We start from the raw sequence: 23,462 nt of genomic DNA, 5'->3' as shown, positions 1-23,462 counted from the left end.
TCGCCTTCCCCGGAGGCACCTGGTTGTGGGATCCCTGTGTTAGAAAGAAAGAACTTCTGAACCCTGGTTAAGTTTATTATGTGACATTTAAATGCGATTAATATTAGGGTTGTAAAAAGTCACAGTGCAGAGGAGGGCTCCCTGAATGGAATTTAGCTGTCGGATTGGAATCGATCCTTTTGAAGGTATTAGGCAACTGAATGATTAAGGGAGGTACTAATACCACTCTACAAATCCTAGTAAGGCCACACCTAGAGTACTGCATCCAGTTTTGGTCACCACACTATAAACAAAAGACATTGAGACTCTAGAAAGAGTGCAGAGAAGAGCAACCAGGATGATTAGACGGCTGGAGATTAAGTCATATGAAGAAAGTTTGCAGGAACTGGGCATGGCTGGTCTAGTGAAGAGAAGGACCAGGGGAGACAGGAGAGCAGCTTTCCAATATTTGAGGGGCTGCCACAGAGAGGAAGGGGTGGGTCAAGCTATTTTCCAAAGGACCCGAAGGCCAGATGAGGAATAATGGATGGAAACTGACCAAGGAGAGATTCAACCTGGAAATAAGGAGGAATTTCTTGACGGTGAGAACCATCAACCCATGGAACGGAAGTTGCCTTCGGAAGTTGTGGGAACTTCATCACTGGAGGCTTTCAAGAAGAGACTAGACTGGCATCTGTCAGAAATGGTGCAGGGTCTCCTGCTTGGGCGGGGGGGGGGGGTTGGTTGAACTAGATGACCTTCCAACTGTTAATCTGTAATCTGATCAGATTAGAGCCAATTAGAAAATACACTGCCCCAAATTACTATGTTGGGTTTCCATTCGGAGTCTCCCGACGCCACTACTGTCCATCATCTGTCTGTCTGTCTGTCTGTCTGTCTGTCTGTCTATCTATCTATCTATCTATCTATCTATCTATCTATCTATCTATCTATCTATCTATCTATCTATCTGTCTATTATCTGTCTGTCCATCTGTCTATCTGTCTATCATCTATCTATCTGTCTGTCTATCTGTATCTGTCTATCATCTATCTATCTGTCTGTCTATCTGTCTATCATCTATCTATCTGTCTGTCTATTTGTCTATCATCTATCTATCTGTCTGTCTATCATGTCTGTCCATCTGTATCTGTATATCTGTCTATCATCTATCTGTCTGTCTGTCTATCTATCTGTCTGTCTGTCTATCTATCTGTCTATCATCTATCTATCTGTTTGTCTATCTATCTGTCTATCATCTATCTGTCTGTCTATCTATCTGTCTACCTATCATGTCTGTCCATCTGTATCTGTATATCTGTCTATCATCTATCTGTCTGTCTGTCTATCTATCTGTCTGTCTGTCTATCTATCTGTCTATCATCTATCTATCTGTTTGTCTATCTATCTGTCTATCATCTATCTGTCTGTCTATCTATCTGTCTACCTATCATGTCTGTCCATCTGTATCTGTATATCTGTCTATCATCTATCTGTCTGTCTGTCTATCTATCTGTCTGTCTGTCTATCTATCTGTCTATCATCTATCTATCTGTCTGTCTATCTATCATCTATCTATCTATATCTATCCAGGATATCTCTCTCTCTCTGTCTCTCCATACATGCATACATATATCTTTATTTCCTATTTATTTATTTATGAATTAAGTGTTTATGCCACTCATTTCCCCTACAAGGTGACTTATATTTCTTGCATTTCCCCTCCTAGAGATCTGTGCAGGGGGGTGGGGGTTTAAAGGCTGCCCCCTGCCTGTACCCCAGTTTCCCCACCCACAAATGCAAAGGAAGATTTGATAAAACCCCTCTTTTACTTTCATTTCTTTTTTGCCTCTCGCTCCTTTGCATCACGGCCAGGAGCTCTGGCAGGGAGGAAAATAGAGGCTGGCCCTCTGCCAGCAGCCCCCATTCTTGCCCATGGATGCCATTCCGGGCACAGTTCCTGGGTGTTTATAGTGCTACCTCAGACTGCAGCTGTTCCTGGAATCTCAGCCTGCCAACGCACAGCATGGTGACTGAGTTAGTTTTTAGAGCTTCAGCCACCATTGAGGGGTAGAACTGATCAGGAAAACAGAGAGAGCACTTTGGAAATTATAGGGAGGCAGGTTATGGTTTCAATAATCATCTTCCTCCTCCTCCTCTTCCTCCTCCTCCTGATTCTCCTCCTCCTCCTCCTCCCCTTCTCCCTTCTCCCTTTTCTTTCTTCTTTCTCTTCCTCTTCTGATCCCCATTATTTCCTTCTCCTACTTGTCCTCCTTCTGTCTTCCTTCCTTCCTCCCTTCCTTCTTCTTCCTAACTTTTCTGCCCTTTCATCTTTTGTTCTTTTTCTACTTCTTTCTCTTCTCGTTTTTCCTCCTTCTCTATTTGTCTGCCATCTCCTTCCTCGCCCCTTTCTTCTACTTGCCTTCCTCCTCCTTCTCTTTTTCCTCTTCTTTCCTTTTCTTATTTCCTTCTCCTCCTTCTCCTCCTCCTTCTGATTCTCCTTCTCCTCCTTCCCTTCTCCCTTCTCTTTCTTCTTTCTCTTCCTCTTCTGTTCTCCATTATTTCCTTCTGCTACTACATGTCCTCCTTCTCTCTTCCTTGCTCCCTTCCTTCTTCTTCCTAACTTTGCTGTCCTTCTTCTTTTTCTATTTCTTTCTCCTTTCATTTTTCCTCCTTCTCTATTTGTCTGCAATCTCCTTCCTCGCCCCTTTCTTCTACTTACCTTCCTCCTCCTTCTCTTTTTCCTCTTCTTTCCTTTTCTTATTTCCTTCTCCTCCTCCTTCTGATTCTCCTCCTTCTCCTTATTCCCTTTTCCCTTTTCTTTCTTCTTTCTCTTCCTCTTCTGATCCCCATTATTTCCTTCTCCTCCTCCTATCTCCTACTCTTTTTTTCCTCCCCTCTCCTATTTTTACTATTTTTCTTCTTCTTCCTACGTTTTGTACTTCCTCCTCCTCCTCCTCTTTTTCTATTTCCATTCCTTCCTCCCCCTTCCTTCTATCTCCTTCTTTCTACTTTTCTTCCTTCCACTTCCTTCCTTCTTCATCCTCTTTTCTTTTTCTATCTATAGCTTCTTCTCTACCTTTTACTTATCTTCTTTCTCCTTCCTTTCAGTTTTCCTACCTCCCTCTTCTTCCCCTTCTTCCTGGTGGCAGCTGTAAAGGTACAAATAGGTTAAAATATATAAAACCAGACAGAATTTTAATGCTGGAGGGAATGAGCCTTTTTTTAAATGAAATGTTGAGCTCACATTTTCATTAAAAACCATCTTAAGCAGGAAGGAAAGCCCATTTACAGGATTCTGAAATATTGGCATTTAAAATGTAATGTATATAATACATTTTTAAAAAAAACACTGCATTTTAAAAAGCTACAGGCCCTTAAAACAGGAGCCAGGTTGAGAGCACCAAATGTTACCCATTATCAGCCATTAGTACTATAGCCCCCAGGGCAACATACAGTATTTTATAACTCTATTTTCTTTCGTGGCGTCAAATTTCAGCTGAAATAGATTTCTTCGAAAGACAGGGATTTAGTTAGATGGAAGCGGCTATTTCAGTTGCCCGCCGAGGAAAATTCACAATCTGTTATGCTTCCTTGGAAAAAAATAAATATATATTTTTATGCACAGAAAATTAGCAGCTGAATAGAAGGCAATTTTTTTAAGGCAATGTGGTGCAAAACTATTTAAAATGTAATAAATAAAATAACACTATCCCTTCCTTGGATAGCCCAGTGTTCTTTATATAACCTAGATTTGTGCTTGGCGATAAGAGAACTTTTTTTAGCCTCATATACATTGCCTCAATGAGGACTAGAGTGGTGAGATGCTGGAGGGCACCCAATGAATTTCATTTTTAAGTAAACCAGGGTTAAATAGCTCTAAATTCGGCTGTGTGAACATTAAGCAACACCACAATTTTGACTTCATCCAAAGTTCCAGAACTGATGAACCAAAACCAGAAAACCTTTTAAGAGATCAAACACAATTTCCAGAGAGAATCGGATGTTTATTTCATGTTTCTAGTAATATTTATACCTTGGTTGTTAGTCAAGAATGGGTAGCGTTTAATGAATGAGAGACAGATGATAATAAAACTCTCAGAATTCAATATCAGTAATTAATGTTTCAGACTTGGGGATTTCAAACAGTATTAATAAAAAAAAATAAAAAGCAGACTTTGTATTTAGGGGGCAAGAATTCTAAAGATAGATGTCATCAGAAGAAGGAGAGCCAGTTTAATTTAGCGGTTAAAGCGACAGGCTAGGAACCAGGAGACAGGGAGTTCTAGTCCCACCTTAGCCATGAAAGCTGGCTGGGTGACTTTGGGCCAATTACCAGGAGATGGTGAGTTCTAGTCCTGCCTTAGGTATGAAAACTGGCTGGATGACTTTGGGCTGATCACCAGGAGATGGCAAGTTCTAGTCCTGTCTTAGGTATGAAAGCTGGTTGGGTGACTTTGAACCAATCATCAGGAGATAGTGAGTTCTAGTCCCATGAAAGCTAGCTAGGTGATTTCAGCCCAGTCCCTCTCTCTCAGAAGAACCCAACTCCGTCTCTCTCCCTCTCTCTCTCTCTCCCTCTCTCTCTCTCCCCCTCTCTCTAACTTTCTTTCTTTCTAACTTTCTTTCTAACTTTCTTTCTAACTTTCTTTCCAACTTTCTTTCCTTCTTTCTTTCTAACATTCTTTACTTCTTTCTTTCTTCTGTCTCTCTAACTTTCTTTCCTTCTAACTTTCTTTCCTTCTTTCTTTCTATCTAACTTTCTTTCCCTCTTTCTTTCTAACTTTCTTTCCCTCTCTCTCTCTCTAACTTTCTTTCTTTCTAACTTTCTTTACTTCTTTCTTTCTAACTTTCTTTACTTCTTTCTTTCTTTCTCTCTCTCGCTCTCTAACTTTCTTTCTTTCTAACTTTCTTTACTTCTTTCTTTCTAACTTTCTTTACTTCTTTCTTTCTCTCTTTCTCTCTCTCTAACTTTCTTTCTAACTTTCTTTCTCTCTCCCTCTCTAACTTTCTTTCTCTTTCTTTCCTTCTTTCTTTCCTTCTTTCTTTCTTTCTCTCTTTCTCTCTCGCTCTCTAACTTTCTTTCTAACTTTCTTTACTTCTTTCTTTCTTTCTCTTTCTCTCTCGCTCTCTATCTTTCTTTCTAATTTTCTTTCCTTCTTTTTTTCTGACTTTCTTTCCTTCTTTCTTTCTTTCTAACTTTCTTTCCTTTTTTCTTTCTTTCTAACCTTCTTTCTTTCTTTTTCCAGGTAAACATGAAGAACAACAAGCAGAAGGAGGAATCGTTTCCAAGAATTTCACCAAGAAAATCCAGTAAGTATTACTGAGTTGTAAGATCACTTTTTTTCTAGTGGCTCTGATTTCAACCATGGGTGATTTTTTTTAAAAATGATATTTTAACATATTTAGTTCACGTGGTGTTTCTCAACCGTGGCAAGGGTTGAGGCGCGGGGACTTCAACTCCCAGAATCCCCCGGTTTAAACCCGATCCAAGCATCACGTTCCAAGCCTCAAATACCAATGTCAAAAGTAGGTGGCCTCCTCTTCTACTCTTTCAGGGTGAAAGTTACTCATTCCTAGCCCTTGCCAGCGCTTCAAAGAAATGGGATCCTTGGGTTCGTCTTGCATTTCAAGCTGGGTACATCCCAGCTACCCACGGAGTTAATTTCTAGCAAAGGAATGTGTCTGAAATGCAAGCTTTCCTCCCCCCCACCTCCCCCCCCCCCGGTTCATTATCACAACTCCCTCCCCTTTTTCCCATTCAAGACAATGGGAAAATGGACTAAATTAGAATAACAGAATTGGAAGGGACCTTGGAGGTCTTCTAGTCCAACCCCCTGCTTAGGCAGGAAACCTTACACCACTTCAGACAAATGGATATCCAACATCTTCTTAAAGACTTCCAGTGTTGGGGCATTCACAACTTCTGGAGGCAACTTCTGTTCCACTGATTCATTGTTCTCACTGTCAGGAAATTTATCCTTAGTTCCAAGTTGCTTCTCTCCTTGATTAGTTTCCATCCGTTGCCTCTTGTTCTGCCTTCAGGTGCTTTGGAGAATAGCTTGACTCCCTCTTCTTTCTAGGAATCCCTCAAATATTGGAATACTGCTATCATAGTCACCCCTAAGATAATTACAGTAATCCTTGACTTATGACCACAATTGGGATGAGAACCTCTGTTGTTAAGTAAGACGGAATGCTGCAACAGTCATAAATCTAAACTGAATTTTGATCACCTGGTCAGGGAGATAACGCGACGGTCATGTGAAAAAAAACCCACTTTCTTCAATGCTGTCATAACTTCAAATGGTCTGTTTGTCGAGGACTATCTGTTGCTGAGGGAGGGGTCATTCGAAGCCCTGTTGTCACGAAATCCTGCTGACCTTTCACCAACCATGAATGGTCTCTCACTGTCCCCCTTGACTAACCAAGAGGCTGTCATTGAGCAAGTGTTTGCAGGATGAGTGGCTAAATTAAGACCTTCCTCTCATGGAAGGGACTTGCTAGGGCAGTGGTCTCCAACCTTGGCAACTTCAAGACTTGTGGACTTCAACTCCCAGAGTTCCTCAGCCAGCAAAGCTGGCTGGGAGTTGAAGTCCACAAGTCTTAAAGTTGCCAAGGTTGGAGACCATTGTGCTAGGGGATTCCTCTTGGTCACTGGGTAGGAATCAGGTTGGCATCCTCCGTTGAGGAGGATCCAAATTTCAGCAGCCAATGAGAACATGATGCAAGGCCGGCGGTGACCTACTTCACAGCAAACTGGACCATAGCGGCCTTCTCGTGTGGACCCGCTTTCATATTCCATGGAGCCTTGAAAGAAACAGAACCTCGAACAGGGATGGCTCACCTTTTCGTCCTCGCGTGCCGAAAGAATGCGTGCGTGAAAGGGGGCATGCGCGCGCCCACGCACACAATACAATGCGCATGCGACACTCGACACCACCACCCCGGCGTGCCGTGCCTCCCCCTGCAAGTGTGCACATGACTCCACCCTCCATGCTCCCTCCGACCCCCCCCCCCATGCATACATACGCAACCCCACCACCACCACCACTGCCCTGTTTTGGGCCTAGCGGGCAATTGCCTGGATATTTGTTTATCCCAATCCTATATTAGGCATTCACAAATGTCCAGACCAAACGTAATTTCTAATGTTGGATTTTCCCCCTTACCAGAGGGAGTTCCCTTGTGGAGTACTGGGAAGCCGTTACCATGGCGACTCCACTGTGCTGCGCACTAGAAGCCATTTTGAGGCAGTACAATAGAAGCCATTTTAAGGCACCACAGGCTGTATTATAACAGAACACATACATACATACACAGACAAATGGACAGACAGACAAATAGATAAGAAGGAAGAGGAGGAGGAGGAGGAGGAGGAGGAGGAGGAGGAGGAGGAGGAGGAGGAGGAGGAGGAGGAGGAGGAGGAGGAGGAGGAACAGAAGAAAAAAGAAGAGAAAAAGAAAAGAGGAGGAGGAGGAGAAAAAGAGGAGAAGGAGGAGGAGGAGGAGGAGAAGGGGAGAAGAAGGAGAAGAAGAAGAGGAGGAGAAGATGAAAAAGAAGAGGAGGAGAGGAGGAGGAGGAGGAGGAGAAGACAAAAAAGAAGAGGAGGAGGAGAAGAGGAGGAGGAGAAGATGAAAAATAAGAGGAGGAGGAGGAGAAGAGGAGAAGATAAAAAAGAAGAAGAGGAGGAGGCAGAGAAGAGGAGGAGAAGAAGACAAAAAAAGAAAAGGAGGAGAAGAGGAGGAGGAGGAGAAGATGAAAAAGAAGAAGAGGAGATTGAAAAAAAGAAGAGGAGGAGAAGAAGAAGAAGAAGAAGAAGAAGAGGAGGAGGAGGAGGAGGAGAAGAGGAGGAGGAGGAGGAGAAGAGGAGGAGAAGATGAAAAAGAAGAAGAGGAGAAGAAGGAGAAGGAGGAGGAGAAGAAGAAGAAGAAGAAGAAGAAGAAGGAAGAAGGAAGAAGAAAGAAGAAGAAGAAATAATAATAATTGTACTTCACACTGCTTGTGAATTCGCTGGGAAGGAAGGGGAATTTTAGAAGGCTGATGAGTGAGCCGGGACAGACACAGCTGCCGAGTCACCCGAGAACCGTTGACTCATCAAACATGCCCTTCGGACTTATTTTGGCACTGTTGCCTAATGGTGCTTCCAGATGCTTGTTTACCCTTCGGCTTTGAAAGTTCATCCAGAACTTTCTTTCTTCTCCCAAACTGGGGGAGCGGTGGGTGGGTGGGGGAGGGAGGGAAAGGGGTCACAGTTCAGAGGAAGCTTTTCCAAGTTTGTTTGGAGAACCACGTGAAAGGTTTCACAACCATCCCAGGAAGGCTTTCATCCAGCAGAAACATCAGGCTGAAGAATGCCAGGCAAAATGCCTTCTGTAGTATCTTTCTATTAAGTGGTATGAGGAACAATTGAGGGAACTAGGTGTGGCTAGATTAGTGAAGATACGTAGCAGAATTACAGACCTTGTAGGTCATCTAGTCCAACCCCCCACCCAAGCAGGAGACACCACACCATTTTTGACAGATGACAGTCCAGTCTCTTCTTGAAAGCTTCCAGGGATGAAGCTCCCACAACTTCTGTTCCATGGGTTGATTGTTCTCACTGTCAGAAAATTCCTCCTTATTTCCAGGTTGAATCTCTCCTTGGTAAGTTTCCATCCATTGTTCCTTGTCTGGCCTTCAGGTGCTTTGGAAAATAGCTTGTCCCTCTCCTCTCTGTGGCAGCCCCCTCAAATATTGGAACATTGCTGTCTCCCCTGGTCCTTCTCTTCACTAGACTAGTTGTGCCCAGTTCCTGCAACCGTTCATCGTATGTTTTAGTCTCCAGACCTTTGATCATCTTACATAGATTCAGATTAACAGAGTTGGAAGGGACGTTGGAGGTCATCTAGTCCAATCCCCCCACCCAAGCAGGAGACCCTACACCATTTCTGACAGATGGCAGTCCAGTCTCTTCTTGAAAGCTTCCAGGGATGAAGCTCCCACAACTTCTGTTCCATGGGTTGATTGTTCTCCCTGTCAAGAAATCCCTCCTTATTTCCAGGTTGAATCTCTCCTTGTTCAGTTTCCATCCATTATTCCTTGTCTGGCCTTTGGGTCCTTTGGAAAATAGCTTCACCTCCTCCTCTCTTTGACAGTCCCTCAAATATTGGAAGACTGGTCTCATGTCTCCCCTGGTCCTTCTCTTCTCTAGACCAGCCATGCCCAGTTCCTGCAACCATCCATCATATGTTTTAGTCTCCAGACCTTTGATCATAGATAAATTCAGATTAACAGAATTGGAAGGGACGTTGGAGGTCATCTAGTCCAATCCCCCACCCAAGCAGGAGACCCTACACCATTTCTGACAGATGGCAGTCCAGTCTCTTCCTCAAAGCCTCCAGGGATGAAGCTCCCACAACTTCTGAAGGCAACTTCTGTTCCATGGGTTGATTGTTCTCACTGTCAGGAAATTCCTCCTTATTTCCAGGTTGAATCTCTCCTTGGTCAGTTCCCATCTATTATTCCTTGTGGGCCTTCAGGTTCTTTGGAAAATGGCTTGACCCCCTCCTCTTTGTGGTTCTCAGGGTCTCCTGCTTGAGCAAGGGGTTGGACTAGAAGATCTCTAAGGTCCCTTCCAGCCCTATGAGTCTATGTTCTTCTAAGATACAACGTTATGCTGTCATAGTGGGACTGTTGACTTGTTTCGCCTATCACCTGATGTGTGAATATCGTTCTTTTTTTTTTTGAGCAAATATTTACATTTTTTTATTGAATATTTTTGGGGAAAAAAACACAAACTTTTACAAATGTTTAGTTCCCACCCTCCCCCCCACCCCCACCCCAATCTTCCCCCTCCCCCCGACTTCCCAGAACCAGTACAGGGTATAAATCTTTAACAAAGAGAATCTAAGGTACAGTTAAAAAGAAAACCCCCAAAAGATAGTTAACAGCGTATTTCCATGGAGCTCTAACTCCTCCTTGCTGGACTAACTCTAGATAATTTATAATTCCTGATCTCTAATCATAAGCTATCTGGAATTTCTTAGTCCCATATTTGTTTTGAGTATAGTCAATCCATCTTTTCCACTCCAGTTTATATCTCTCGTTTGAATGGTCCTTAATATATGCAGATATTTTGGCCATCTCGACTAGGTTTGTTACTTTCGATGTCCATTCTTGAATTGTAGGCAAATCTTCCTTCTTCCAATATTGCGCCACTAACAGTCTTGCTGCCGTTATTAAATGCAAAATCAAGTTAGCCTCTATAACAGTACAATCAGTAGTTATATCTAACTGGCATAACTGAGGGGTAAACTTTATCCTTTTTTAAAGAACATTTTGCATAATCCATCATATTTTTATCCAAAATGCTTTAACCTTTTTACAAGTCCCAAAAATATGGAACGCTTCACGAATTTGCGTGTCATCCTTGCCCAGGGGCTATGCTAATCTTCTCTGTATCGTTCCAATTTTAGTATGTGCTGCCGAAGCGAGCACATTCCGGGATAACTTCTATGCCCATAGATTGATACGAGTTCTAAGGGCAAGGAGCACACGTTTTGACATTTGCCAGATACGTTACAAATACAAGGCATAATAGATATGTGTTACAGAAAACAAATCAGTGGTGGGATTCAAATAATTTAACAACCAGTTCTCTGCTTTAATGGCCAGCTGGGTAGGTGGGGCTCAGTGGTCATGTGACCAGGTGGGACATGGCCAACTCAACATCACTCGCATCGATGTTCCTTCACCATAGCTGTTACAATTCAATAAGCTGTTACAATGTTAACAGGAGAGGCAGTTTCTGCAAGCAGGGCAATAACGATTAGGCTAGAAACAACACCAGAATGTTTAGCTCTGTAAAGTGGGGAAAAAACAAAAGGAGATTTCTTCCAACAACCGGTTCTCCGAACTGCTTAGAAAGTTAACAACCGGTTCTCCCGGATAGGTACGAACCGGCTGAATCCCACCACTGAAACAAATATTTCTACTAAAGCCAACAGGTTTGTATCCTTATTGCTATTCCCCTTCGGTAGGTTCTGTCAACTCAACCCCAAGGAACCTCTTGGGTAACTCGATCCAATTCTAATCTTCTGGATCTGAGTTTTCCCCAACAATAGGAGAGAATGCCAAGCAGCTAAGAACGGTGTTTCAACAGGAATGAGGATTGTGTGTCCTCAAAGAACACAACCTCTCCAGCTCAAGTTCTCACTTGAAAAGTAGCACAATATGCAAAGGGTTATAAAGAGCTAAACTAGCATAGGTGTGGAATCCTAGTCTTTGTTTTCCTTATTAGGGCAATATTTTCTTACCCCCATGCTCGTGTTTACTTTGATGCATTAAACTGGACACGCTTTAAAAAGGCATCTGGCCAGACCTGCTTGCCAGAGAATTTCCTCCGAGTTAGTAAAGTTGGAGCTGCAACTTTGGAAAGAGGAAAGAAAAACAAATCACGAAATAAATCCCATACAATTTTTTTTTTTTGTATCTTCCTTCATTAAGCTTTAGAGGGATGCGGTGGCTAAGACACTGAACTTGTCGATCAGAAAGGTTGGCAGTTCGGCGGTTTGAATCCCTGTGAATCCCTCTGTTGCTTGTCTCAGTTTCTGCCAACCTAGCAGTTCGAAAGCACGTAAAAAAAATGCAAGTAGAAAAATAGGAACCACCTTTGGTGGGAAGGGAACCCCGTTCCGTGCGCCTTCGGCGTTGAGTCATGCCGGCCACATGGCCACGGAGACGTCTTCGGACAGCGCTGGCTCTTCGGCTTTGAAACGGAGATGAGCACCGCCCCCTAGAGTCGGGAACGACTAGCACATGTGTGCGAGGGGAACCTTTACCTTTATTTAAGCTTTAAAGCAGGGATGTCCAATCATGGTGACTTTTAACACCCGTGGACTTCAACTCCTAGAATTCCCCAGCCAGCCATGCTGGCTTGCTGGGGAATTCTGGGAATTGAAGTCCACAAGTCTTACAAGTATCCCGATTGGACCTCCCTGCTTTAAAGCTAAAGAAAGTGGGCTTGTTATCCACTTGGATTTTGGGGTGATTCATTTTTTCCCCGTAAAGGCTTCAAACTCGTGTTTGTGGCCAAAACATGTCCTTGGCAGATATCCTTTGTTTTCCAGGGATGTTTCTTTCCACCTGGCTGTGTGGCTATAACCCGAGGATTCCCAGAGGTCTTTTATCAAAAGTACTAACAAGCCCATCCTGTTTAGCTTGGGAGGCCAGTGAAGATCAGCCAAGGTCCCTGTGCCTGCTGCAACCTCATTAATCATTAGAAAGGACCAAAACTGTAGATAAGAAAGTTGGTTTCCCCCAAAGATTTCACACTGTTTGCTTTCTGGCTCTTTGAAGATTAACACAAAACGCTGCACTCACAAAATACACTCTACACTCGACAAGATTCACAGGGTGTTTTAACCCGTTCCAGAAATTCAGCATATTCGGTGACCTTACCCATGTTCTCAACACTTGACGGTTTATCTTTCGAGGCGTTATCTCTTGGGTGTCAGGTTGTAAAAGTCGCGCAAATCAAATCAAAAGCGTAGAGGCAGGAATTGTCTTTCGTGCACAACCTGGTGAGATTGAGGCCTCTTTATCTGGAAGAAATCTTGGCGAATTCCATGAGATTTAATCCTAAAGAAAATAGGCTTTCAGATTATCTTTCTGAACTGGGCATATAAAATAATATAATTTGCCCCTCTGTTTCTCTTTTCCTTTTACTATAACCGTGATTATTGAAGCTGTGAGAGCCATTAAAAAAAAAATCAACCTTACAGGTAGTTCTCGGTTTACGGCCGCAATTGAGCCCAAAATCTCCATCGCTAAGCGAGACAGTTGTTAAGTGACTCTCCCCCACCTTCTACAATGTTTCTTGCCACGTTGTTAAGTGAATCACTTCAGTTGTTAAGTTCATAACACAGTTCAGTGATGGGATTCAAAAAATTTTACTACCGGTTCTGTGGGCATGGCTTGGTGGGCATGGCAGAGGAAGGATACTGCAAAATCTCCATTCCCTCCCCACTCCAGGGGAAGGATACTGCAAAATCCCCATTCCCTCCCCACTCCAGGGGAAGGATACTGCAAAATCTCCATTCCCTCCCCACCTCAGGGGAAGGAGACTGCAAAATCTCCATTCCCTCCCCACTCCAGGGAAAGGATACTGCAAAATCTCCATTCCTTCCCCACTCCAGGGAAAGGATACTGCAAAATCTCCATTCCCTCCCCACTCCAGGGAAAGGATACTGCAAAATCTCCATTCCTTCCCCACTTCAGGGAAAGGATACTGCAAAATCTCCATTCCCTCCCCACTCCAGGGAAAGGATACTGCAAAATCCCCATTCCCTCCCCACTCCAGGGAAAGGATACTGCAAAATCCCCATTCCCTCCCCACTCCAGGGAAAGGATACTGCAAAATCTCCATTCCCTCCCCACTCCAGGGAAAGGATACTGCAAAATCTCCATTCCCTCCCCACTCCAGAGAAAGGATACTGCAAAATCTCCATTCCCTCCCCACTCCAGGGAAAGGATACTGCAAAATCTCCATTCCTTCCCCACTCCAGGGAAAGGATACTGCAAAATCCCCATTCCCTCCCCACTCCAGGGAAAGGATCCTGCAAAATCCCCATTCCCTCCCCACTGCAACGTGCTCTACATGGGGCTGCCCTTGAGGAGCATCCGGCGACTTCAGCTAGTGCAGAACGCAGCCGCGCGAGTGATTGCGGGTGTACCTCGATTCACCCGCATTACACCTATCCTCCGCGAGCTGCGCTGGCTACCTGTCGATCTCCGGATGCGCTTCAAGGTGCTATTGATCACCCATAAAGCCCTACATGGCAGTGGATCTGGATACTTGAGAGACCGCCTTCTGCCAATTACCTCCCTACGACCTATAAGATCTCATAGATTAGGCCTCCTCCGTATTCCATCGGCCAGCCAGTGTCGGCTGGCAACCACAAGGAGGAGGGCCTTCTCAGCAGTGGCCCCGACCCTTTGGAATGAGCTCCCCGTAGAGATCCGTACTCTCTCCACCGTCCAGGCCTTCCGCATAGCCTTGAAGAACTGGCTCGCCCGTCAGGCCTGGGGATAAGGACTGTTACCCCGCCCGAATGTAGTATGCATGTTGTTTGCTATTTTATTATGTGTTGTAATCTCAATGTCGTATTCCCCCCTCCCTTGGTTTTCTGTGAGCCGCCCTGAGTCCCCTCAGGGAAAAGGGCGGCCTACAAATACAAATAAAACCAAACCAAAAACCAAAACTCCAGGGAAAGGATACTGCAAAATCCCCATTCCCTCCCCACTCCAGGGAAAGGATACTGCAAAATCTCCATTCCTTCCCCACTCCAGGGAAAGGATACTGCAAAATACCCATTCCCTCCCCACTCCAGGGAAAGGATACTGCAAAATACCCATTCCCTCCCCACTCCAGGGAAAGGATACTGCAAAATCTCCATTCCTTCCCCACTCCAGGGAAAGGATACTGCAAAATCCCCATTCACTCCCGATCAGCTGGGACTTGGGAGACAGAGAATAGATGGGGGCAGGGCCAGCCAGAGGTGGTATTTACTGCTTCTACAAACTACTCAAAATTTCCGCTGCCGGTTTCCAGAACTGCTCAGAACCTGCTAAATGCTACCTCTGAAACGGTTGTTAAGTGAATCTGGGTTCCCCATTGACCTGGCTTGTCAGAAGGTTGCAAAAGAGGATCACTCGACCCCAGGAAACATCACAACCGTCATAAATATGAGCCGGTTGTCAAACGTCTGTATTTTTGATCATGGGGATGTTGGCAATGGTTGTAAGGGTGAACCGGTTGCTATCTGTATAAATCTAAATTCTATTGCTATCTTTGCCAAGGAGAAAGCAGGGAGGGAAACTTGCTTGAGACTTGGAAGATGTACTATTTAATTTTTTTCCCCCTTCTTTGTGCTCCTCAGGCTTCCCGTGGAAGTGGACCCTACCACAGTCTTCGCCTCCTTGTCCCCCGAAGGTCTCCTGATCATTGAAGCTCCACAGATACCTCCATACTGTCAGTACGGGGACGGCAGCTATGGGAACGAGATTCCTTTGGATACCCAAGAAGCAACCTGTGCTTGAAGAAATCCCAGCCCAAGATTGCCCCCCCCCCCAACAAAACCCCTTCCGTCGTTCGACCACCCCTGCAGTTGCCTTCACTCAAAGCCTTCTTCCTTGTAGATGTCCTGCTCAACCCTACTCTTGAATGGACTTGTTGAGTTCCCACGTTGGGCTTGGGCGGGGGGGAGGTGTCAAAGGGAGAAGAAGAGTAGTGTTGACCTGCCTTTGAGGCTTTCCAAATCGGTGGTGTAAAATTATACTTGATGCCCTCTCTCAAACAGAGGTGATGTTGTGTCAGAAGGATTCAGTTCCAGAAAGCTTCTTTGATCCACCGCGCGTAGTAGGCTATTTTTGGAAGGCTTTGAGGAAGCGTTGACGTCAAGGTTGGTTCTTTAGGTCTTTCAGGATGGAGATTTAGAGCTGGGGCAAATCCAGAAGAGAGGCAAATCCTTGGCAAGGTGACATCAAGGGGAAGTAAACGTAGTGGCACTGTTGTGTACATTTCCCACAATGCCTGGTGTCGGGGCATTGTGAGAAATGGCTAGCCACCACAACTTCCCAAGCTCGGACGTCTTCTTTGCTTGAGGGATCTACAATCTTTGGCCCTGTTGAAAAGTATTTAAGGACTCATTCACCATCTAAGCTTTCACTGATTCCATGTTGAGAAATAGTCAAAGATCCCAGACCCATCATTCTGATCTAAGCCTATGGCTGGCTTCATCGTCCCACCAACAGAGATCCCATCCTTCAAGCAAGGAAGTCATTTTGCCCAAACACGGCTAAGAGATCATCTCAAGATATCTGGAGATCTAGGGAAGGTCTCATCAAGTGTTTGGCCATCTCATATGGAGAGATGGAGAGGTTAAGGCCAAGATAAGTCATCATCCTCTGGTTGAGGTCTCGCCTCCTAGGTGAAGCTGGATTCATAACACAATTTTCCTCCCCAATAACACTTTTGTGGTGATACCTCTCCAACCTCTACACCCACTATGGCCATTTTAAGACTGGTGGACTTGAAGGCCACAAGTCTTAAAGTGCCCAAGGTTGGACAGGATGGGACAATTCTATATGGCCACATCAATCACCTTGCCCAGGTTGAACGTCCCTCTTCTACACCATGGGCTGCTGAAGTCTCACCTAAGTGCTTAAAAGCCCTACAACTGAGATTGCACTAAAATATAATTTGTCCGAGTTGCTATCCTCCATCCAGGTTTACAGATGTCCAGAGCACTGATTTATGATGCGCTGAAGATTTCTTTTTTTTTTTTAAATGATGTTCTCAGCACACTTTGGTTCCTTTTTTTAGCTGACTTGTCTTCATCGTAAAATAGTCTCTTTTAACCTCAAGAGCTGAGTTGGCATTGGGGCAAGCCAGGCTAAAATTCCCTCGGACCCCCAAATTGCAATTGTAACAGTGCTGCCACCGCCTTCTCCTTCTTCCATTAATGCTGCTTGCGACGTGATACGCATTTCTGCTCCCCGGTTTCATGGAGGACTTAACTGATTATATTTTCATTCCCCCCCACCCCCTGTATTCTGTATCCGATGTAGCAACCAATTGTCCTTAATAAACTTTTGGGTATATGTGAGGTATTTATGCCAATAGGAATAAGTAGTTATCGTGTTTCGTATTTTGGCAGAGTGTTCCCCCTACCGGTTCCACCACAAATCCGCGAAGCCCTTATCCACAGAGACATAAGCGCGAAGACTAATTCGCACCGTTCGAAGAGCTAAGGAAAAACGCAACCCTACCACGATGACATAATCGCGGAGGGCAAATCTGCGCATTCCCAAGCACTCAGCATCCTAAACCTAACCCTAATCCTAAAACAAACCCCTAAACCTAATCCTAACCCTTACCTTAATTTAAATCCGCTTTCTGCCGCCGCGCTGTTTTAAAGCGCCCTTCTGTCGCCGCGCTGTTGTCGCGGCGGTGATGACGCGCGGTGATGACGTCGCGGCTTTAGCGACGCGATTTTATCACCGCTAGTTTGACGAGCGCGGTTTTGCCATGCCATTCCCCCTACCAGCCCATCTGGGTTTAACGGGAGCAGATTCCTCTAAAATGAGATAACGTTGACTTGTGACTTTGGGGTTGGATCTATCAAGAGCCAGAAGCATTAAAAAGTAGTGAATTGGCAACACAAATATCTTACAGTCCCAATTTCTCTTTTGGACTTTCCAGCGGGGAATCCTAGTGTTGGAAAGGACCTCAGGAGGACCACGTATGACTGACATGGAAGTTCTGGAGAACCTACCATGAGGTCCCACACTGAGATAATTGAAATGGTTCTTCAACAGGAGACAGCCTTATCTTCTCTGAAAGTTGATGGAGGATGGATGGATGGATGGATGGAGCAACAGATGATGGATGCATGGAGCAACAGATGATGGATGGATATTTGTGATGGGTGGCTTTGAGTTATTCTACTTCTGGAAGCAATGGATGAAATGATGTTCCTATATTCACTCACTCACACACACACACACACACACACACACCACACATACAATGGGCTCCAGTGGTCACTCATTGCAACAACACAGTGAGAAGCTGTGCCTTCATTCTTTTCTGGTTGCTACACACTAAGCTTGATGGCTGCCATCTCACACTCTCTTGTCAACCTTACAAGGCAGACCCGACATGACACAAATGCACAGGAACTTGTCTCAAAGATGCTTTTTCAAAACACAACTCGACTCTCTGTGTTTTTGAAGATAATTTCGCTTCTCATCACAGAAGCGTGAGGGTTCCAAATAGCATCCAAAAGTACATCAGAGTCCGAGGCAAAGTATTGCTCAAAGTTCCAATTGATTAAGAGAGCCATGTTGGCACAACTGGGGAAACCCGAATCTGAAAGCTTCCCGGTTTTCCCCATCCAGTTGTAAGTTCAAGATCTTGCCCCCCACACCCACAAGTCCATCCCATAGTCCAATCTCCCACTGCCATGCTGGCAGTTCCACCTATCCAGTTTCGGTCAGGTGCAGAGGTGCAAAGATAAAAGATGACCTTGGCTTTCTAGAAAGAATGTCGTTATGGCTGCATATTATCTAACTCCGTACAATCCCATTTTCCCACCATAGAAAATGCATAGTAGAATAATAGAAAGTGTGGCAGGCCAAAGATTCAAAAGAAAAGATGGCTGCAGGCCTGAGAAGAAGCTTCTTCAGTTCTCAAAGCCAAGCTTTGCTTTTCCTTGAAGACGTTTCCCTTCTCACCCAAGAAGCTTCTTCAGTTCAGAACTGACAACCAGGACCTGAATGACCGAGAATCTCCATAGACATAGGAACTAACCTTACTTTATTGTTGGGTTACAATAACAGACTCTTGCAAATCTGAAAGAATATCTCTCCCTTCCTCTCCCTCTGTCTCCTTTACAGCCCAGGAAACTGTGGAGGATCCCTTCGGAGCTTCTTGCCCAGGCCATTGTGCTGCTATGGGCTAAGCAGCCTTTTATCTAATTGTTCCTTTAGCTCAGTGGTTCCCAAACTTGGCAACTTGAAGACTTGTGGCTAGCTGGAGAATTCTGGGAGTTGAAGTCCACAAGTCTTCAAGTTGCCAAGTTTGGGAACCACTGCTTTAGCTGAATCTTCTTGGATTGTGGGTTACTTCTCTTCTGTCATGTTCTCATTGTAGGCTAAATCCAGAGGTGGGCTGCTACGGGTTCACCCAGGTTCAAACTGGTAGGAGAACCTCCAAATCCTACCCCTGGCTGGCTGCGCCCACCCCGTGCCTACCCCACCCTGCCCCTGCCAGGACCCTCCATGCATTTGGATGCGAAGTAAGTGCAGGGCCCACACGGAGGCTCACGGAAGGGGGGAAATGGGCCTCCCGGAAAGCCTCTGGAGCCTGAGGAAGGCAAAAACATCGTCATCATCCCCCGCCATGGTGCAATAGGCCAACTAGGCCATGCCCACCATAGCCACGCCCACCCAACAACCTGGCAGAGAAGCCGTTGCTGACATTTTTGAAGCTCACCCCAGGATAAATCATAAGTAATATAGAATTCTTTATTGGCCAAAGACACAAGGAATGTGTCTTTGGTGCATATAAGTGATGAATCACGATCAGAGTCATCCTAAAAACACATTCATCATGAATCGTCAGATACAACACTTAGTGCTAGTCATAGGATGCTAAATAAGCAGTCGACATACCTCCTACTAGGAACTAATAATATAAATTGTAAGATAGAACAACAAGGGTTATTATAGTCCTAAGCAGAAAAGTACATTGGTAATAAGAAGGAAGAGAAGAATAATAGTAATACAGTCTTAGTAAATTATCTGACAGTGTTGTGGGAATGAGTTGTTGAGCAGAGTGATGGCATTTGGGGGGAAAAATTGTCCTTGTCTCTTTGTCAGCGTTCCAAATATCATCCAAAATTAAATCAGAGTCCAAGTCCTCAAACTTCCAATTTATGAAGAGAGACATGTTGGCACATCTGTGGAAAACCAGAATCTGAAAACTTCCTGGGTTTCCCACCCAGTTGAAAGTTCATGATTTTGCCCCCCACATACCCACAAGTCCATCCCATGGTCCAATAGCAATAGCAATAGCAGTTAGACTTATATACCGCTTCATAGGGCTTTCAGCCCTCTCTAAGCAGTTTACAGAGTCAGCATATCGCCCCCACAGTCTGGGTCCTCATTTCACCCACCTCGGAAGGATGGCAGGCTGAGTCAACCTTGAGCCGGTGAGATTAGAACCGCTGAACTGCAGATAACAGTCAGGTGAAGTGGCCTCCAGTACTGCACCCTAACCACTGCGCCACCTCGGCTCTATCTTCCACTTCCAATCTTCCACTGCCACGCTGGCATCTCCACCCATCCACTTCCGGCCAGGTGCAGAGGTGCGGAGACAAAGGTTGACCTTGGGCTTCTAGCAAGGAATGTTTTGCTTTGACCACAACACATTCTGCTCCTTACTATTCCCCCCTCCCAATTACCCCACTAATGAAACAGCATAGTAAAATAATAGAGAGTGTGGTAGGCCAACAGGAACCAGCTGCAGGCTTGAGGGTCAAGTTGTTCTGTTGGGCAGTGCCCTATAGCGCCGTTTTGAAGGCAGAAGTTGAAACAATTGATGCCCAGGATGTGAGGGGTCAGTAGTAATAACAATAATGACTAACTTTGTGTTTGGACGCTGCCCAGCTCTGTGTCCACGCAAAGAGGGTTGACACCCTCTTCTCTGACGTATCCATGGACCAACAAACTGGGACAACTCTAGCTTGGCTGACTCAAAGCCTTTTTGGGTGGCCTTCCCTTTCATTATTATTTATGACTAGGTAGCCTTGCCAGCCATGTCCTTCTGCAGGGAGGGATTTCAGTGTAAGCCAGGTCTCTTCAAACAACGTCTCACTTAGAGCCTCGGGTTAGGGTGGAGCGAGAATTGCATTCCACGCGTCTTCCAAGGAAACGTGTTCTGACTAAGAGTTGAAGGCACATTTGGCACAAAGCATGTTTCCTGATGGCTCCCATCTCCACGTTCTTTGTGGGGGGTCACCTGGTCTCTGAGCCCAACGCGGAGATGTAAGGGAATCAGGAAGCAGCGACCACAGAATAAGGTAAAGGTTCCCCTCGGACATCTGTGCTAGTCGTTCCCGACTCTAGGGGGATGTGTTTATCTCCGTTTCAAAGCCGAAGAGCCAGCGCTGTCCGAGGATGCCTCTGTGGTTTCCATCCATAGCTTCTTGTCCTGCCCTGGAGAATAGCTCGACTCCCTCTTCTTTGTGGCAGCCCCTGAGATATCAGAAGACTCCTATCATGTCTCCCCTAGTCCTTCTTTTCATCAAACTAGACCTACCCAGTTCCTGCAACCGTTCTTCCTATGTTTTAGCCTCCAGTCCCCTGATCATCTTGGTTGCTCTTCTCTGCATTCTTTCCAGAGTCTCCACATCTTTTCTACATCATGGCGACCAAAACTGGATGCCGTATTCCAAGTGTGGCCTTACCAAGGCATTATAAAGTGGTATTAACACTTCTATTCTATCTTGATTTTATCCCTTTGTTGATGCAGCCTAGAACTATGACTAGCAATAGCAATAGCGATAGCGATAGCGATAGCAATAGCAATAGCAATAGCAATAGCAATAGCAATAGCAATAGCAATAGCAATAGCAATAGCAATAGCAATAGCAATAGCAATAGCAGTTAGACTTATATACCGCTTCATAGGGCTTTCAGCCCTCTCTAAGCGGTTTACAGAGTCAGCCTATCGCCCCCACAGTCTGGGTCCTCATTCACCCATCTCGGAAGGATGGAAAGCTGAGTCAACCTTGAGCCGGTGAGATTTGAACCGCCGAACTGCAGCTAGCAGTCAGCTGAAGTGGCCTGCAGTACTGCACTCTAATCACCGCGCCACCTCGGCTCACCCTAACCTTATCCTTATGTGGTTGGAGAAAACGATACATAAACACATAGACTTAAAACTGGAACTCTTTTTATTGGGAATATTACCAGAAACATACAATAAGGACTTGAAATACCCTAATCCTCTTGGTTGATCTTCTCTGCACTCTTTCTAAAGTCTCCACATCTTTGGCTACTTCCAAAGAATGCTCACTTCCCGGAACTGGAGGAAACGTGAAAGTTGCTTAAAAGATGTGGCTATCTCGAAGATTCCCCCCACCCACCCCCGGTGATCGGTGGTTCGCTTCACCCGGCATGATCCATTCCACTCCGAAGCCATTACAGCTGGGAGGGGGGGGGGAGAGGAAAGGATAATAGCCGCTGAGCCAATTGCATTACATTTTTATGGTTCCGTGGCAATTACGCTGCATTTTATGGTGTCATAACATATTACGTTTTATGGCTTAATATTGGCGTTGCTCGTACTGAGACAGGGGATGCACAGAATTTTAAGAAGCAGAGAGGTTCTCTATGTGGTGGGGGGGGCAGGACGGGATAAGGCAGCTGAGACAGGAAGTTCACTTAATCAAGGTTAGCGTAGATCTGTCAATCAGACTAGAGCTGGAAAGGGACCCTTGGAGGTCTTCTAGTCCAGCCCCCTGCTCAAGCAGGAGACCTTGTAGTACCATCCCAATGTTTGTCCAATCTCTTCTGCTGATGGAGAGCACCCACAATTTCTGGAGGCAGGTTGTTCCAGTGGCTAATTGTCCTCGCTGTTAAGACGTTTCTCCTTAGTTCCAGGTTGCTTCGCTCCTCGATTAGTTTCCATCCATTGTTTCCTGTCCTGCCCTACGGCGCTTTGGAAAATAAGTTGACCCCCACCCCCCTCCTCTTTGTGGCAGCCTCTCAAACACTGGAATCCTGCTATCATGTCACACACCCCATGTCCTTCTTTTCTTTGAACTAATCCTACCCAAATACAACACAATTGCAGAGTTGGAAGGGACCTTGGAGGTCTTCTAGTCCAACCCCCTGCCTAGACAGGAAATCCTATACCATTTCAAGCAAATGGTTATCCAACATCTTCTTAAAGTCTTCCAGTGTTGGGGCATTCACAACCTCTGGAGGCAAGTTGTTCCACTGATTAATTGTTCTAACTATCAGGAAGTTTCTCCTTAGTTCTAAGTTGCTTCTCTCCTTGATTAGTTTCCACCCATTGCTTCTTGTCCTGCCTTCAGGTGCTTTGGAGAATAGCTTGACTCCCTCTTCTTTGGGGCAGCCCCTGAGATATTGGAAGGCTGCTATCATGTCTCTCCTAGTCCTTCTTTTCATTAAACTAGACCTACCCAGTTCCTGCAACCGTTCTTCGTATGTTTTAGCCTCCAGTCCCCTCATCATCTTTGTTGCTCTTCTCTGCACTCTTTCTAGAGTCTCCACATCTTTTCTACATCATAGCAACGTTCTTTGTATGTTTTAGCCTCCAGGCCTTTGATCATCTTCTTTGCTCTTCACACTTTGGAAAAAGTGCAAAGGAGATGTGTCAGTATCTCTGCTAACCGTTTAATGGACTTTTGAGGATCAGGATTGAGGAGGATTTAAAAATCTCTCTCTATAAAAATGGCTCTGTGTGTCTGTGTGTGTATCTTCCAGCATAACTCTGCCATACTATTCTATGCTATGCTATTCTATGCTATGCTATGACCTTGGGGGTGCTGAAACTAGTCGTAAAGGAGAGTCCCATTTTTCAGTGCCGTCGTAACTTTGAAGGGTTACTCAATGAACGGTTTGTAAGTCGAGATTTACCTGTAGGATCGCCACAACTGGAATTAGCCAACGTTCCTTCCTTCCCCCCTCGCCCTCCGCCTCCCTCTTCTTCTGCTGCTCGCTCTCTCTCTCTCCTCTCATGCATGCAATTTGATTAATCCAGGAAGATTAACCTCTCTTTAACTTCTTGATTAGCTTCATTTTAAAATTCCATTTGTTTTTCCTTTTTCATCAGGAGAGACTGATTTGCAGTGATAAAGAAAGCTTGCGCATCTTTTTTTTCAAAATCAGTGCAAAACTCGTGCTTG

The 23,462-nt window shown here is 45.0% G+C and overlaps 1 protein-coding gene and 1 non-coding gene across 3 annotated transcripts in view; one reads left to right on the top strand and one right to left on the bottom strand.

The window, feature by feature from the left end:
- HSPB8 (heat shock protein family B (small) member 8) overlaps window positions 1-16,623 on the top strand; it is a 37,891-nt gene extending 21,268 nt beyond the window's left edge. For both annotated transcript variants that reach the window (XM_087705646.1, XM_087705645.1), the window contains 2 exons: window positions 5,229-5,292; window positions 14,901-16,623. In XM_087705646.1, the coding sequence (XP_087561772.1) occupies window positions 5,229-5,292; window positions 14,901-15,060 (224 nt within the window). In that variant the 3' untranslated portion in view covers window positions 15,061-16,623. The remainder of the gene's footprint in view (window positions 1-5,228; window positions 5,293-14,900) is intronic.
- Window positions 10,354-10,458, bottom strand: LOC148048845 (U6 spliceosomal RNA). The gene has a single exon (XR_015695735.1). It is a non-coding gene; the product is annotated as a U6 spliceosomal RNA (small nuclear RNA).
- Window positions 16,624-23,462: the final 6,839 nt, after the last annotated feature.

Source organism: Thamnophis sirtalis, unplaced genomic scaffold, assembly GCF_051295495.1.
Source record: "Thamnophis sirtalis isolate CommonGarterSnake01/CBP01778 unplaced genomic scaffold, rThaSir2_p1.2 scaffold_2, whole genome shotgun sequence".
NCBI lineage: Eukaryota > Metazoa > Chordata > Lepidosauria > Squamata > Natricidae > Thamnophis > Thamnophis sirtalis.
The sequence above is the reverse complement of the archived record's forward strand: the minus strand, read 5'-3'. Positions and strand labels throughout refer to the sequence as shown.